Here is a 15,957-nt window from a genome sequence, read left to right on the forward strand (position 1 = left end):
CTCTGAATTCGTTCTGAATTGAAGTGTCAGCGGTCGAGTTTTCCTCCGTCAGTGCGCACACGCATGCAAAAGAGATAGGATGTGGATGTCGCGTTGAAGGAAGCATCGTGGTTTGTTAGCAGATCGACCGCATCATGAATGATAAGGTTGTGCATGACGACCTGATCGAGATATATTATTATAAGTAGTATATATGTGTGTTTGACTGTAGGCCATTTGACCCACAATATATATATATATAGAGTTAAATGCACCAGAGGTCCATTAATTTATGAGCAAGTTTCAGTTGGGTCCATCAACTTTCAAAGTGGCTTTTTGGGTCCATAAACTTTTAAAATGGTTCAGTGCAGTCCATACCTATTTATTTAACCTTAAATTCAAAACACATTTGTAGAAAACCCCTTCCCGCACCACATCTTCTCCATGCAGTCCGGGTGGTTGAGCGCCAGCGCCAGCACCCACTCCACGCTGGTCGTCGTGGTGTCGGAGCCGGCCGTGAAGATGTCCAGCACGAACGCCTTGATGTTCTCCCTGGTCAGCTTCACCTCGGCGTTCACGTCCTCCGCCGCGTCCATGAGGATGTCCAGCAGGTCCTTGCTGCTGTTGTCGGTGGTGGTGGTGGTCTGCCCGAGCCCATGCTGCCGTCTCCGGTTCTCCTCCTTGCCCGTGATCATGATCTCCAGCAGCGCGTCGAACTTGTCCCGCACCACGCGCGTCCTCCGCGTGAGCCCCTGCAGGTCCCATCTCCGGCAGAGCCCCACGTAGTCCTCGACGTTGAAGGCCCCCACGAGCTCGGCGACGTGCTTGGCGTAGTCCCTGGCCGCCTCCGTCATGTGGCCCGGCAGCGCGTTGGCCACCATGCGCATGATGGTGTTGTTGGACATGCTGATGAGGTGGCGGCTGACGTCGATGGCCAGGCCAGCACCAGTTCAGTTGCCCCGCCGCGCTTTCTTTGCGTCGGCGAGTGGTCCCAGTCCGGGTGGCACAGCCGGCAGAGTACGACGGCAAGGAGGTAGGTGTCCGGTGGTGAGGTTCAGCACCAGCTCCTGGTTGGCGTCGCGGGCGGTCTGCGGCGGCGTTCGGGGCCTGCGAGGCTGAGGAAGATGGCGCGGCGTCGTGGGCACATCCGAAGTCGCCGTGGCCAGTGTTGGAAGTAGTAGGCGTCTGCGAAAACGGCGGTGTGGTTCGGGGTAGGCATGGAGGTCGACGATCGGAGCAGGGCTGTTTGGTAGTGTCCGCGCTGCGGCGTCACGCCCGCACCATGACGGCCGGCGCCGTCAGTGCGCGCTTAAGGAGACCCCGCCGCGCGGGCATGTGGTCAGCTGCCTCCGTTGCGGGCGTCGAGCTGCCGCCGCCGTGCATAAGGACCCCCCGGAAAGGGCGCACAGCGGGAGCTCTCAACGGAGCTGCACATGACCAGTCGCATGTGCGCGCCGGTGAGATACACCACTACAGCGCCGGCGGTGGATGCGGCTGTGCGTGGGAGAAGCAGGGGAGAGAGAGTGAGAAAACGTAGTAGATGATGCAGGTGGCCCACACCGGCATGCCGTGGTGGGCGTGTCGTGCCTGGTCGGGGAGCAGTGCGAGTAGGCGGAGGTGGAGCGGGTGCGCGAGCATCAGCAGCTCCCCGTGCCCCTCCTTGCGCCAGGCGTAGTCGACGGAGAAGGGCCGGTCATTCGGGTTCAGTGCGGCGTGCCCCGCGGTCGGGTAGCAGCGGCTGTAGCGGTCGAGGACCGGCTCCAGGAGGTAGGCGACCCGGATGGCGCCGGCAAAGGCGATCGCCGAGAGCTACGTGGGGCCGGCCTGCGCGAGGTGGATCAGGGCTGACGCGTAGAGGAGGAACGTCTGGCCGCTGTCCATCCGGAGGCGCCACTTGGTGCCGGAGGAGCCGTGGTGGCAGTAGCAGGAGCTTGAGCCGACGTCAACGAAGGCGTGGACGGACGCGACGGAGATGTCGATCGGACCGGTGGCGGTGGTGGTGAGGGTGACGTAGGGGCAGCCGCGGACGAGGTGCGCGTGGAGGGACGGGGACACGTCGAGCGTCACGGAGAGGTCGTCGAAGGCCGACACGACGTGGTGCTACGCGCTCCCGGCGGCTGCGACGGAGGCGTCGGAGACGGGTAGCAGATGTCGAGCGCGCCGCCACCGGGGGATCGGACGGCGTACGGGTGGATGTACTCCGGCATGTCCCCGTCCTTGAGCACGAAGTTCTAGAAGGAGGAGTTGGTGGGCAGCGGCGCGGCCAGGAGCGCCGGCGCGAAGAAGTGGGACGGGTCCGGCACCACCGTGGACGTTTAAGCCCGAGCGCTTCATGCCCGGCGGCGCGGGGGCCGGCGTCGACCCCAAGGGGCAGCACATGCACCTCATGCCGTTCGGGAGCGGCCGCCGTGCCTGCCCCGGCATGGGCCTGGCTAGCGCGCCCGCAGCAGCGACGACGGGCGCCACGAAGCCGTCCGCGTACGTGACCTGCTGGGGCAGACCACCACCACCGCCGACAACCGCAGCAAGGACCTGCTGGACATCCTCATGGACGCGGCGGAGGACGTGAACGTCGAGGTGAAGCTAACCAGGGAGAACATCAAGGCGTTCGTGCTGGACATCTTCACGGCAGGATCCGACACCACGGCCACCAGCGTGGAGTGGGCGCTGGCGCTGGCGCTCAACCACCCGGACTGCATGGAGAAGATGTGGTGCGGGAAGGGGTTTTCTACAAATGTGCTTTGAATTTCAGGCTAAATAAATAGGTATGGACTGCACTGAACCATTTTAAAAGTTTCTGGACCCAAAAAACCACTTTGGAAGTTGATGGACCCAACTGAAACTTGCTCACAAGTTAATGGATCCCTGGTGCATTTAACTCATATATATATATATATATATATATATATATATATATATATATATATATATATATATATATATATATATATATATATTAGCAAATGCTAACTAACTAGTACGAGTAGTACAGTGCTAATTGTCCACGTACTAGTACGCATTAGTCGTCTGATTCTCAATTCTTTACCAAACTAGCTAGCTAGCGTGATTGAATTCGCAAAGCAAACCAAGACACCAGAAGCTGCCCATGCCTGCATGCATGTGTGCTAGCCGTTGGATCCACATATTTTTCTTTTTCAGGGCATAATAATATACGCATGCACATGTACTGTTGATAATTCGGTACTTCCTCCATCCCAAAGTTGTTCCAACTTTCTTGAGAGTCAAAGCGTCTTAAGTTAGACTAATTTATATAATAAAGCAATAACATTTATGATATCAACTAAGTATTATTAGATTCTTCATTAATTATATTTTCGTAGTATATCTATTTGATGTTATAAATTTTTATAGTTTTCTCTATAATTTTAGTCAAACCTAAGATAATTTGACTCTCAAGAAAGTTAAAATAACATATAATTTGGAATGAAAGCGTATATAATTGATTATGTCAATATTTGTCTGTAATCGGTATGTACTCGCACTAGCTAGCTAGCATGGAGAAGGGCGCATGCATGCCCTATCGATCAGGTTAATAAAATGCGTGTCACGCTATGTATTCAAGGCAGCAAAAAAAACAACATAATTAGCTACGGTGTGCACATTATGTGCTAAGGATTATTTGTTAATGATATAGTATACGGTAGGGATGAAAACGGATTGGATACGGACGGATATCACTAATATTACATTTATTTTCATATTTCTGTCCGGATTCGGATTCAAACACGGATAGTGTCAACCATACCGGATATGATACGATTGGATATCGACATCATAAATATGCGATTTGAGTATTCGGATACGTATATGGTATTGGATGTTGAATATTCGGACTTGGATACGGACAGATATAAACCCCTCTAAATGGATTCGGTCTCGAATACGGTCGGAAAATATCTGTACCGTTTTCACCCCTAAGTATATGATTTGTTCGCAGAGATGAAATGACAAGAAAAATCTCATAACATCATAATTCAATCCAAGTAAAGTAGATTCTAGAGGCATTCTAACGAACTTATAGGTTTTCAAAATCTGAGAATCCAATAAAGCATAAGGGTTGATTTGGTAAAGCTCCTAAAGCTGAATCCAAGAGGATCTATCATAAATAGTTTTTTTTACTGAGAAGTGATTCTATATTATGATTATGTGAAGTGGTTCTTTGAAAGGTACTAGGGGCTCGAAGGTGAGAAAAATAGCTTCTCCTAATTCACTCTAAGCATGGAGTCATTTATGCATAGAGTTTATCTTAAAGAATTATATAAACACATTTTTAGTCCGAGAATCATTTCTCTCAGCTTCCACAGAAAATCTAGATCAAGAGGAGCTCTACCAGATATGCCATAAATACTGCTCGGTCCCAAAATAATTACATGTCTTGATTTTCAAGAGTCAAATATTTTTCAGTTATATTAAATATATACAAAAATATATATATTAGTATTTATGATGCATAATAAATAAATAAAATTAGCTTAATAGTGGAATGTATTTTCATAGTAAACACATTAGGATATGTAAATAATAATAATAATTTTTTAGATCTAGTTTATTTTTTAAGAAAATATTAACTTCTCGAAAAACTAGATATGTAGTTATTTTGGGAGGAAGTATGGTACATTGGATTATTCTAAGAATCTTTATTCAATCTAAAGGGAGATGCACGGAGACTATTGGCGGGAAAAAGACTGATGTATGCAATGTATAATACAGCAGTAGTACATTTGACCGTACCAAACAAAAAGTTACTGATGGGACAGGTTTGTTGAAAAGCTATGACTGAAAATACTGTTCGCTGATTTATTGTGAGAGAAAAATATTATTCATTCGCTTATATATATATATACACTCCCTCCTGAGGCCGCCAGGCCAGTTATAGCTAGGGATGAAAATGGTACGGATATTTTCCGACCGTATTCGAAACCGAATCCGTTTAGAGGGGTTGAGATCTGTCCGTATCCGAGTCCGGATATCCAACATCCGATACCATATCCGTATCCGAATACTGAAATCGCATATTTATGATGTCGATATCCAATCGTATCCTATCCGACATAGTTGACACTATCCGTATTCGAATCCGAATCCGAACAGAAATATGAAAACAAATGTAATATCGGTGATATCCGTCCGTATCCGATCCATTTTTATCCCTAGTTATAGCTTATATTAATACGGATAGGTGAATCACGACGAACGAGAATCGCGGCGACTGTACAGTCGTATATATTATTTTATTTTTTCATTAATTAAATTTGTTTTTGTCGAGAAAAGTATATACAGATAACACATACTCCCTTCTCAGCAAAAAAGTATACACGTATATTTTATTCTCAAAATAGTATGAATACATACTCGTTATTTTGTATACCTCCATCCGTGAATGTATGCACATATACTCCGATCGTGTGGTCTAAGTATGCACTTATACTATGGGTATGTCTGCATACTCCATTTCAAAAAGTATGTATAAATACTCTATTCTAATAAGTATGTACATATACTTCATTTCAAAAAGTATGTATAAATACTATTCTAAAAGTATTAAAAAAATATGTATAAATACTATTCTAAAAGTATTAAAAAAGTATGTATAAATACTATTCTAAAAAGTATGTACGATACTCCATTCTAAAAAGTATATACAGGTACTCCTTACGTTAGATAAGGCATATATTGCTGACCGATTAGTATATAGTCGTACTCATACTCATACTCATACACGAGCAAGCTTATAGTAATACAGATAGGTGAATCACCGCCAGCGAGAATCACGACGACTGTATAGCCGTATATATTATTTTATTTATTCATTAATTAAATTTGTTACATGCATGCGGCATGCCTAATTGGATCCTCCAGATATCCACTCACCTGTACGTTCGCTGGACTGGCTTGAAGGACCCTCAGCGTGCGTATACTTGCACGTGGGAGTAACTATATATATACACACACGTCCACTGTTAGTCCATCCTACTGCTACTATTTTTAGTATAATTCCGCACGGTTGAATGGAGCGGCAAAGCGATTTGATCGCCCACTGAATTGTTGTGCGGTACAATCGCCGTACGGATCCGATCACATGGGTTGACTAAGTTGACAGCTAGGCTGTGTTGTTTTGTTTGTCGTAGCTCTAGTTAGAGGAAAATTCACCAGCGGTCTATGAAGTTGGCGTAAGGTATTATTTAGGTCCTCGAACTTTTAAAGTGATATCTGTAGGTCTTTAAAGTTAGTAGAGGGTGTCATCTAGGTCCCAAACTTTCAAAGTGATCATCGGAGGTCCCTAAACTTGGCAGAGGGTGTCATCCAGGTCCAAACTTTCAAAGTGATCATCGCAGGTCCCTAAACTTAGCAAATGGTGTCATCCAGGTCCCAAATACTGTAGCGATTCGGCACAGAATTTTAAAAAAAGAAATCTAAATTTTGGTAATGTAGCTACATTCTGCAGAAAATTCTAAAAATTGTATCTTTTTAATACGATCTCGCACGAAGATAATTTTATATAAAAGTTGTAGCTCTCGACGGGATCTACAACTTTCTAGTTTTGAGTTTTTTAATTTGAGGTCGCTAATAGACTCAAAAAAATTAAATAAATTTTCAGCAGTATATTAATCGCGTGCGAACGCTTGTCGCCTTGAAAAAAAAACAAATCTTCTTTATATGTCATCTGATAGAGATAATTTCTATACAAAAATTATAGCGCTCGATGAAACCTACAACTTTCTAATTATGAGTTTTTAATTTAAGGTCGGTAAGATGCTAAAAAAGTTAAAATGCTGATTTCAGTTCATGTATAGTGGTTTTGCATTTTAATTTTTTTTTAAACATCTTAAAGACTTCAAATTGAAAAACTCAAAATTAGAATGTTGTAGATCTCATCGAGCGCTACATCTTTCATATAAAAAGTATCTCCATTTGATAGCATATAAGAAAGATATGTTTTTTTCAAGGCGACAAGCGTTCGTACGCGATTAATATACTGCTGAAAATTTATTTAATTTTTTGAGTGTATTAGCGACCTCAAATTCAAAAACTCAAAACTAGAAAGTTGTAGATCCCGTTGAGAGCTATAACTTTTATATAAAAATCATCTTCGTGCGAGATCGTATTAAAAAGATACAATTTTTAGAATTTTCTGCAGAATGTAGCTACATTACCAAAATTTAGATTTCTTTTTTTAAAATTCTGTGCCGAATCGCTACAGTATTTGGGACCTGGATGACACCCTCTGCCAAGTTTAGGGACCTGCGGTGATCACTTTGAAAGTTTGGGACCTGGATGACACCCTCTGCCAAGTTTAGGGACCTCCGGTGATCACTTTGAAAGTTTGGGACCTAGATGACACCCTCTGCCAACTTTAGGGATCTACAGATATCACTTTGAAAGTTCAGGGACCTAAGTGACACCTTGTGCCAACTTCATAGACCGCTGGTGAATTTTCCTCCTCTAGTTATATGTGAATTTTTTCAGAACCAACTATCTGTAGCTCAAGAAACCTTGGGTCTACGTCACGTCCAGAGCAATATGTATATATATAATTTTTATGGTGTATTTTTGCTAATCCCAGGAGTAGTTACTTCTATCTTCAATAAACCACATTACGTATGTGTATATACTAATTTACCAGTTTGAATATGTTTATATACTCAATTTAAGATACTCCAAATCTTAGTACGCGAAATTTTTTCAATAGAGCCCATACTTTTAATATATTACTAAAATACCACTGCAATAGTATAGAAAATAAGTATAACCATATACTCTATGTATACTTGCGTTCTTGACATATATACTATCCTAGATGGTTTAGTATGATCATATACTCCGTCTATATACACTTCGTCAGGCCATATACACCCTAAATCTAGAGATATACACATGGGGTGTAACGACACCCTTGGAGTAGAAAATAATTTCCCTTTTGTTTATAACTTAGATTAGATATAAATATTTGAAACACATTATGATTTATTTTATTTACATACACAAACTGCAATCCTAGCCTGATCTCAGAGCTACGTGTATAGAGATTTGCTAAACATGCTGACAATCCTAACATCCGATCCTCCTACGTATTAAAAGCATGTTTGATACACAGGACTAGTTTCTAGTTGTGGCTATAATTAGGCCGCTAGTTAAAGACTTGGTAGAAAAATTAGTCCACTTAGCTCTCTTATTTAGATGCACTAAAGTTAATATTAGCTATTTTTTCGCTAGCTATCAATCAGCCCTGGTATTGAAACAGGTTCTTAGTTGGTAACCATCCCGACGCAAATTTGGTAAGAGAAATTAAATTAGCCGAAGCTTAGTTAGCTCAGAATCCTGCGTGAAATATTGTTGGGTACCGATATTAGGGATACCTAAAGCAAGAAAATTAGCGCCGATGCTGACTTTCTCGGATGACTCGAGACGTATTAAAAGGTCTCGCACGATCCCAAGGCCGCGGGCTCCGTCTTGCCCGACTTCGAGGCCGTGCACTCCATCTCGCCCAACCTCTTAGGTGCGGACTCCGTCATGCCAGACCTCAAGGACACGGTTTTCGTCTCGCCCAAGGCCGCAGGCTCCGTCTCATCCTACCTCGAGGCCACGGGCTCCGTCTCGCCCAACCACAAGGACGCAGTTCCGTCTCGCCTAAGGTCGCGGGCTCCGTCTTGCCCGATCTCGAGGACGTGGGTTCCATCTCGTCCGACGAGGACCCATGCCGCCACCAACCACTCCAGGTCCAAGCATATGGCCCTAGGTCAAAACTCTGACGCCAAGAAAAAGGCTGGCATGCCTCAATGTAACCCATGGCCATGACGGGCCATACCTAGAGATTCACATCAAGAACAGTGTCGGACATATCGGTGTTGTTCTGCCTAATCCTCGTACGAATGCTGACAGGCGCATCACTTCACCATGATGTCCACCGGGACAGAGTGGAACGCCATGACCGACAGATTATGCCTACGCATGGCGCCAGTGACGAACAGGCCCACGATATGGAGCCATCCCTGTTGACATCTACAGGATCGGCGGGACCTGCATGAAGGAGAAGAAAGACCCGGCAACCCTGAAAGCCTTCTCTCTCGTTCTTCTTCTTTTCCTACTCTGTAACTTGCGCTTTCCCTTCGCCCATAAAAGAGAAATTAGGGAGCCCCATGAAATTGGGGATCTGAACACAAGAGCACGACACGAGCATATGGCTGAGCGGTAAGCGAGCTCTCAGCACCCGTGATATAGATAAGGCCCGATCTTCCAAAAGGTATGATAACATCGATTAGTGGAGACTCGACGTTCACGATCTAGGCTTCGAACCAAGACTGATTCAGACCCCCGTAACCATTACATCACTGCTCCATTGGTTATCAACCACGCGAATGCAATTGACCTCGTCGAGAAGGCTTTCCTGCAAGCGAATCGAGAACACAAGCAAGAACGGGATGAATGCAATCCGAAATTGCAAATAAATATGAGGCTTATGAAAATAAGAAGGAGTTCAAGTCTTTATTCGAAAGGACTAATCGCCACAGGCGAATAAGATCAAGAACTGAGGCCCTGGTTCACAGTAAGCAGCTTTGGCGGCACAGTTGCAGCAAAACGACGTCTGTTTTACGATGAAATCAAAAACTAAAGAAGACGTTCATCTTGGCGCCCAATCCTTCGCAAAGGCAGCTGCCATGGTGGCCTTCCTACTGGGAATTCATCCTCCTTCTCCAGCAAAAGATTAGTACCAACAAGAGGCATAGCACTAGAAGCAGGATAAAGAGGACATATAGGCGATGTACAAGTTAAAGCATAATATGGTTTATCATGATCAGCAAGAGCAGATTTAAGAGCAAATAAAACTTCTTTTATGGTACTTGATGGTTCATTTGCTAGTTTGTTAGAGTCTTTATCATGTCCTTTCTTTTTTCTTTTCAGCAAGTTTCTTTTCATATTGCATAATTTCAGCAGGAATTAAAGGAAGTAAAGCAATTGTCTTTCCTTTAAACATAAAAATATATCTATTTTATCTATCATGATGTACAACATTATTATCATATTGCTAAGGGTGTCCTAACAAAAGTGAACAAGCTTGCATAAGCACGACATCAAAATTAGCATAATCATGGTATGATTCGATAGAAAATGCACACGAGCAGATTGTGTTACCTTTGTCTTACCACTATTGTTGAACCACTAAACATGGTATGAATATGGAAGAGCACGTGTAGATAAATCAAGGGTCTTGACAAGCTCAAAACTTACCATGTTATTGCTGCTCCCTCCATCAATTATAGCATGAACACGAAAATTATTAACAATTAGGAACATTGAAACAAATTGTGGCGTTATAGCTTGTCTATTGGCTCAACCTGTGTACTCAAAATATGTTGAACAAGGATTGATTTGTAGTCTACAGTGCATGCCACACTATCAATTATCCTCATCAGGATCTCCAGCACTATCCTCAAATTTATCTACATAAAGATCAGCTGCAAGTGCAAATTCATTCTCTTCATCACTAGCACTAACATACCCACCATCATTAGCAGCAATATATGCGCGTTTGTTAGGGCATTCTTTAGCAATATGTCCCATGCCCTTGCAGTAGTGGCAAACAACTTTAGAAGAGCTACTAGAGAAAGGTGTAGCAGATCCACTGGAAGAAGGTGTGCTAGGAGAACTTTTCTTTACAGACGTTGGTGGTGTCTGCACATTAGAAAATCTACTTACCTCGGTTGGATGTGAAGGAGTGGACGGAGTCGTGGAACGCCTAGGTTGTCGTCTCTGTACTTCTCTTTCAGCTTTAAGAGCATAATGATATAATTGGAAAAATCTAGTCTATTCTTTATAGTCAAGAACATCCTGTATTTCATGATGCAAACCTCAAAAAATCTAGAACACTTATCCATTTCATCCTCCTGTATGTTACTACGTGCTAGACCAATTAAAAGCTCCTGATAATATTCCTCAACAGTCTTACTATCTTGATTTAAACGTTGCAGTTTTAATCGCAGATCACACTGATAATATGGAGGAACAAATCTCGATTTCATTCGTCGTTTAAGTGCAGTCCAAGTTTAAGGTATTTGAGCATTAGCATTAGCATTAACAATAACATTATTGCAAATATCATTCCACCAGAAAAGAGCAAAACTAGTAAACTCACTAGTAGCAAGTCTAACTCTATATTTTTCAGGTACTTGATGGGAGCTAAATTTTTTACCTACAGCCATCTTCCAATCTAAATATGCTTCAGGATCAGCAGAATCAGAAAAAAGAGGTATCTTAAACTTGGTTTTAGAGAAAAGAGCACAAAAGAAGTAACCACAGAAAACATGAGCTTAAACAAGTGAAAGACACGGCCTGTGGAAAATTCAGAAGACGTGCTTAAAATTGACAAAAAGCTTGTGACCACGAAAAGAGGATCTTGTGACCAGTTTTTGACCAAAATAAAATTTTTCGAACTCGACAAAGCTAGGGACGGACGGATCCAAAAAATTTTTTGATCAATTTTGATATATGAAACGTCGAAATCTAAGTTCGTATGCGAAAACTAGACCAGTTTTAAGAACTGACTCTGAATTAGAGGACAAAACGGAAACAATGCGCGCAAAAGTTGTTGCGGCGGCTATGAATAGATGCAAATAATGAAGACAAGTGTAACAAATTAGATGGCGTGGACTACGGCTTGATGGATACAAATGAAACACAACAAGACTTGAAGGTGTTCACGGATTATGATGAAAAACAAAGGGAAAAACACAAACTGGACTAAAAACGATCTAAAACCAGCAACCAGAACTTGTCCTAGGACACAAACTCAACAATGCAAAATAGAGATGAAATTGCACGGCACAACGCGGCTATAGGACAGAAAATATGTGGCGGTGTATATTTTTTTGCCTTTTTGTGGACTATAGGTAATGCAAAAATAATAACAATCTAAAGGAAAAAAACAAAGTTATACCTAATGAGCAACAAGAGCTCTGATACCACTTGATGTAAATAAGGCCCGATCTTTCGAAAGGTATGATAACGTCGATTAGTGCAAACTCGACGTTCACGATCTAGGCTTTGAACCAAGACTGATTCGGACCCCCGCAACCATTACACCACTGCTCCGTTGGTTATCAACCACGCGAACGCGATTGACCTCGTCGAGAAAGCTTTCCTGCAAGCAAATCGAGAACACAAGCAAGAACGAGATGAACGCAATCTGAAATTGCAAATAAATATGAGGCTTATAAAAATAAGGAGTCTAGGTCTTTATTCGAAAGGACTAATCGCCACAGGCGAACAAGATCAAGAACTAGGGCCCTGGTTCACAGCAAGAAGCTTTGGCGGCACAGTTGCAGCAAAACAACGTCTGTTTTATCAGAAAATCAAGAACTAAACAAAACACAAACCCTAAGGAGAACGATGACTGCTAATTATAGAGTCTTGGGCGTCACCCTGCCTGGACGCCCCCCCCTAATGGGCCCAAACACGATACACGGTCCTATGGACCAAAAGATGGTGTCGCAGCACCCTGACAGATTCTGAACACTGACTTGTTTCGACGATTCCCGTTGATTCCGAAGGGCTTTTGATGTGAGACCAGTTGCATTGGCTTTCTTATCTAATTAGCTTTCCATCCATACGTGTATCGTCGAAAATGGAGCCTGGACACACCTGTGTGACTAGTTTTATGACAGACTAGCCCTGGAACCTAAGATGGCCTCCAACTTCAGTTGGACTAGGCCTCCACCATGAGAAAGATGAATTGGACGCCCATGCTGGACCTCCTCCTTTCCTTGGCTTGTATGTGATGACATAGTGATGTTCTCATTAACCCGTTCACTCCTTTCACCAGAGACTTAGTGATTTTCTCTCTTTCTCGCTTGTTTGTAACCCCTACTGCAAACTAAGTACCGATAACACGAGCAACAGCGAACTGGACGTAGGGAGGTTTCGCCCGAACCAGTATAACCATTGTGTCCTTTCGAGCACACCATCCGAGCTAGATGCGCAAATACAAATTTACTCGTTGGTGGTCCAAAAACACCGACAAGTATACGCGGCTTAACCACCCCCGAACTCTGTGTTGGAGGCAAGCAGACTAAATAGACCAAGGTGATGTTTGGATCACTAGTACAAGGACTAAAGTTTAGTCCATAAACTTTAGTTCTGTTGGGTTATTTGGATCTATAGGCTAAACTTTAGTTCTTTAATCTACAACGACTGATTTGCCCTCATTTAATTATCCATGCACAGCCATGCATGCGAGCGGCAATGGGTATGGGGCGTCCAACGCCTGCCCCGAGAGAGTTTAGCCCAATTTAGGACATCTTTAGAAGCAAAAGATTTTAGCCTAATTTTTAGTCATTTACTCACTTTTAATCCCTTCTATTTGGATGATCCCCATGGTAAAAAAAAGGACCAGAAATACAGAACTAAAGTTTTACCGTGGTATCAAATAGAGTCCAAATCATGAGAGTCAGTCAAGTAATTCCCATGTACTAGCTGACAGCAGTCACGTACTACATACAGTCTAGACAAAATCAATACAAAAATGTGTAATGCTGGTCTGCTGGATATATGCATGTAGGTACGAGCTAACAAGGGTTTGCTGTAAAATTGAGGTACTAATTCCGTTGGCCAAATTATAATTTATTTGACTTTTTTTAACACGTAAGTTTAACCGCTCATCTTATTTAAAATTTTGTGCAAAATATCACTATTTTTGTTGTGTTTTGTTTTATTAACTAAAGTTCTTTAGGAATGACTTAAATTTAACTATGTTTTATATAATTTTTTTAATAAGATGAGTGATTAAATATGTGGTAAAAAAATCAAATAAATTATAATTTAGAACTGAGGGAGCTCGTATGTACTTGGCCTGGACCTCAAAAATGATGGTACGGTACATTTTCGTTGTTGTCCCTACGTAGCAGTATAGCAAATTAAACGAGTGGCCTATATATCGTGCACGAATTGGATTTGAGTTGCGCTAAAAGACGCTGACACGAGCAGAAAGGAACATATGTACTGTGTGTGTGAAATGTGAACCGACCGATTCCCAATTGGTGCAACTCTTTGGAACGAACGACGACGTCTTGTGTTTCTGCGAGGGCTTACATTGGAAACAAATATTGTTCCTATTGACTATTCTGACTCTCCCTCCCCTCCAACGTCCGTGTCATCGGCCTCAGTGACTCACCGCCGCTAATCTTGGCCCCAGTCATCAGTCATGTGCCGTCAGCTCACTCCGATCGCGCGCTCGCGGGAACGGAGAGAAAAGTCCACGGTCACCCAATCCGGCAATCCCTAGCAGCTGCGAAACTTGCCCGTGGACCCGACCCGACCCGACCACCAAAACGTCCCAGCCGGCCAGGACGCGAGGCCACGTACTCACGTGGAGCCGTGGAGGCGAAGCACCCTGTCCCGCCGCTCGCGTCACTCCCCGGCTCCATTCCCCCGGAGTTTAGCCGAACTGCACCCTCGTTACTTATCGATTTGCAGCCCCCACCAGGCATCATTATCTTATTATTGGTACGCACGTGCTTGGCTACTTCCGTCAACGATATCATAGCAGTGGATGCATTGCCACACGGGAACACGTGTGTGTGTGTCTATATATATATATATATATATATATATATATATATATATATATATATATATATATATATATATATATATATATATATGCAGCTAGAATAAATCAGAGAGGGGTGCACTTGCCTTTGTGAGTGTGGAAATTTGAGTTGTAACCATGGTGAAAATTCAATTGTAGTATTAGTTTTTATTTTTTCTGCCACAGCCATCAAAGTATCTTCGCCACTGGATTCTTGCCACCATTGCTAAAAGAGTCGTCAAATCTATAAGGCCACGTTTGCTTCTTTTATAATCCGTCTTTTTTAGTCGGAACAGTGTTTTTCTCTCACAACAAATCAGTCGGAACAATGTTTTTCAGCATGAACAGTGCATTTTCATACCAACCGAACAGGGCCTAAGTGTGTTGTTGTTAGGTTCAGGAGTGGTACGTTACAAGTTTTCATAAAATCGAAACGTCTTCTATACTCACCATAGATCAAGAGTTACGTTACAACTTTAGATAATTTGACTGTCTTTATACTTAGTCCTTGAGTCCTGAAAAGAATGCAATTATAAGATTCATATCATTCAAACAAGCTCAAGTTTGACCAACTTTATAATAAGTTATGTTAATATTTATATCTCCAAATAATTTTATTATGAAAATATATTTCATAATTAACCTAATGATACTTTTTTTTTTTTATCATAAATGTTAATATTTTTTATAATTTTGGTCAAAGTTCAAATTATTTTTTCCGCAAAAAAGTTTAAATTATTTGATTTCTTGAAAAATAAGGTTGCATTTTTATTGTAGACAGAGGGAGTATTACTTCCATCTATGATGAATTGCATGGCCATCCATCACAACCGCCATAATTTGAATGACACCCACTTTCATTCCACCTCAAACGATATGGATATCAAACCTGATGTTGCTCTTTGCATCATCTATATATGAGAAATTCCTTGGTATATATCGTAAGCAAAATGGGTTAATGGTATTTGGGACCTAGAACTTTATAATCACATGTTATAATAACAGAGTCAAATGAAAAAAATAGGTTGTATAAATAAAAAGAAAGAATAATAAATACAGTAGTTAATGACAGAGAACTCTATGCTTCCAACCTTTTTTTTAACTAAAAAAACATTACATTTTCATGAGGCAAAGATAGCTACCACAGGGATTTAAACCGGTGGGGTTTTAAAGGGGGCATAGCTAGAAAAACACCATCCTGAGGGTGAATTCTGCGAAACGTCCCCCAAAGGCTTGGCCCGGGGGTCACTGGACACTGGGTCAGCTGCGCTGGAAAGAGAAAACAAACAGAATCAGTATTTTAATCCTTGGATTTTGCTCTGTTTACCACGGTGTGCCGAAAACGCCCCTGGCCTTTCTTATAGCCCAAGCCACCC

General features: G+C 42.7%; 1 protein-coding gene across 1 annotated transcript; it reads right to left on the reverse strand.

Moving 5' to 3' along the window:
• Positions 1-377: 377 nt before the first annotated feature.
• LOC136500016 (cytochrome P450 93G2-like) lies at positions 378-929 on the reverse strand (the record flags this gene model as incomplete). Its single annotated transcript, XM_066495464.1, has 1 exon — positions 378-929. A coding segment is annotated over one exon (552 nt), but the record flags the coding sequence as incomplete, so codon positions are not given.
• Between the last annotated feature and the right edge of the window lie 15,028 nt (positions 930-15,957).

This window comes from Miscanthus floridulus, chromosome 13 (assembly GCF_019320115.1).
Source record: "Miscanthus floridulus cultivar M001 chromosome 13, ASM1932011v1, whole genome shotgun sequence".
NCBI lineage: Eukaryota > Viridiplantae > Streptophyta > Magnoliopsida > Poales > Poaceae > Miscanthus > Miscanthus floridulus.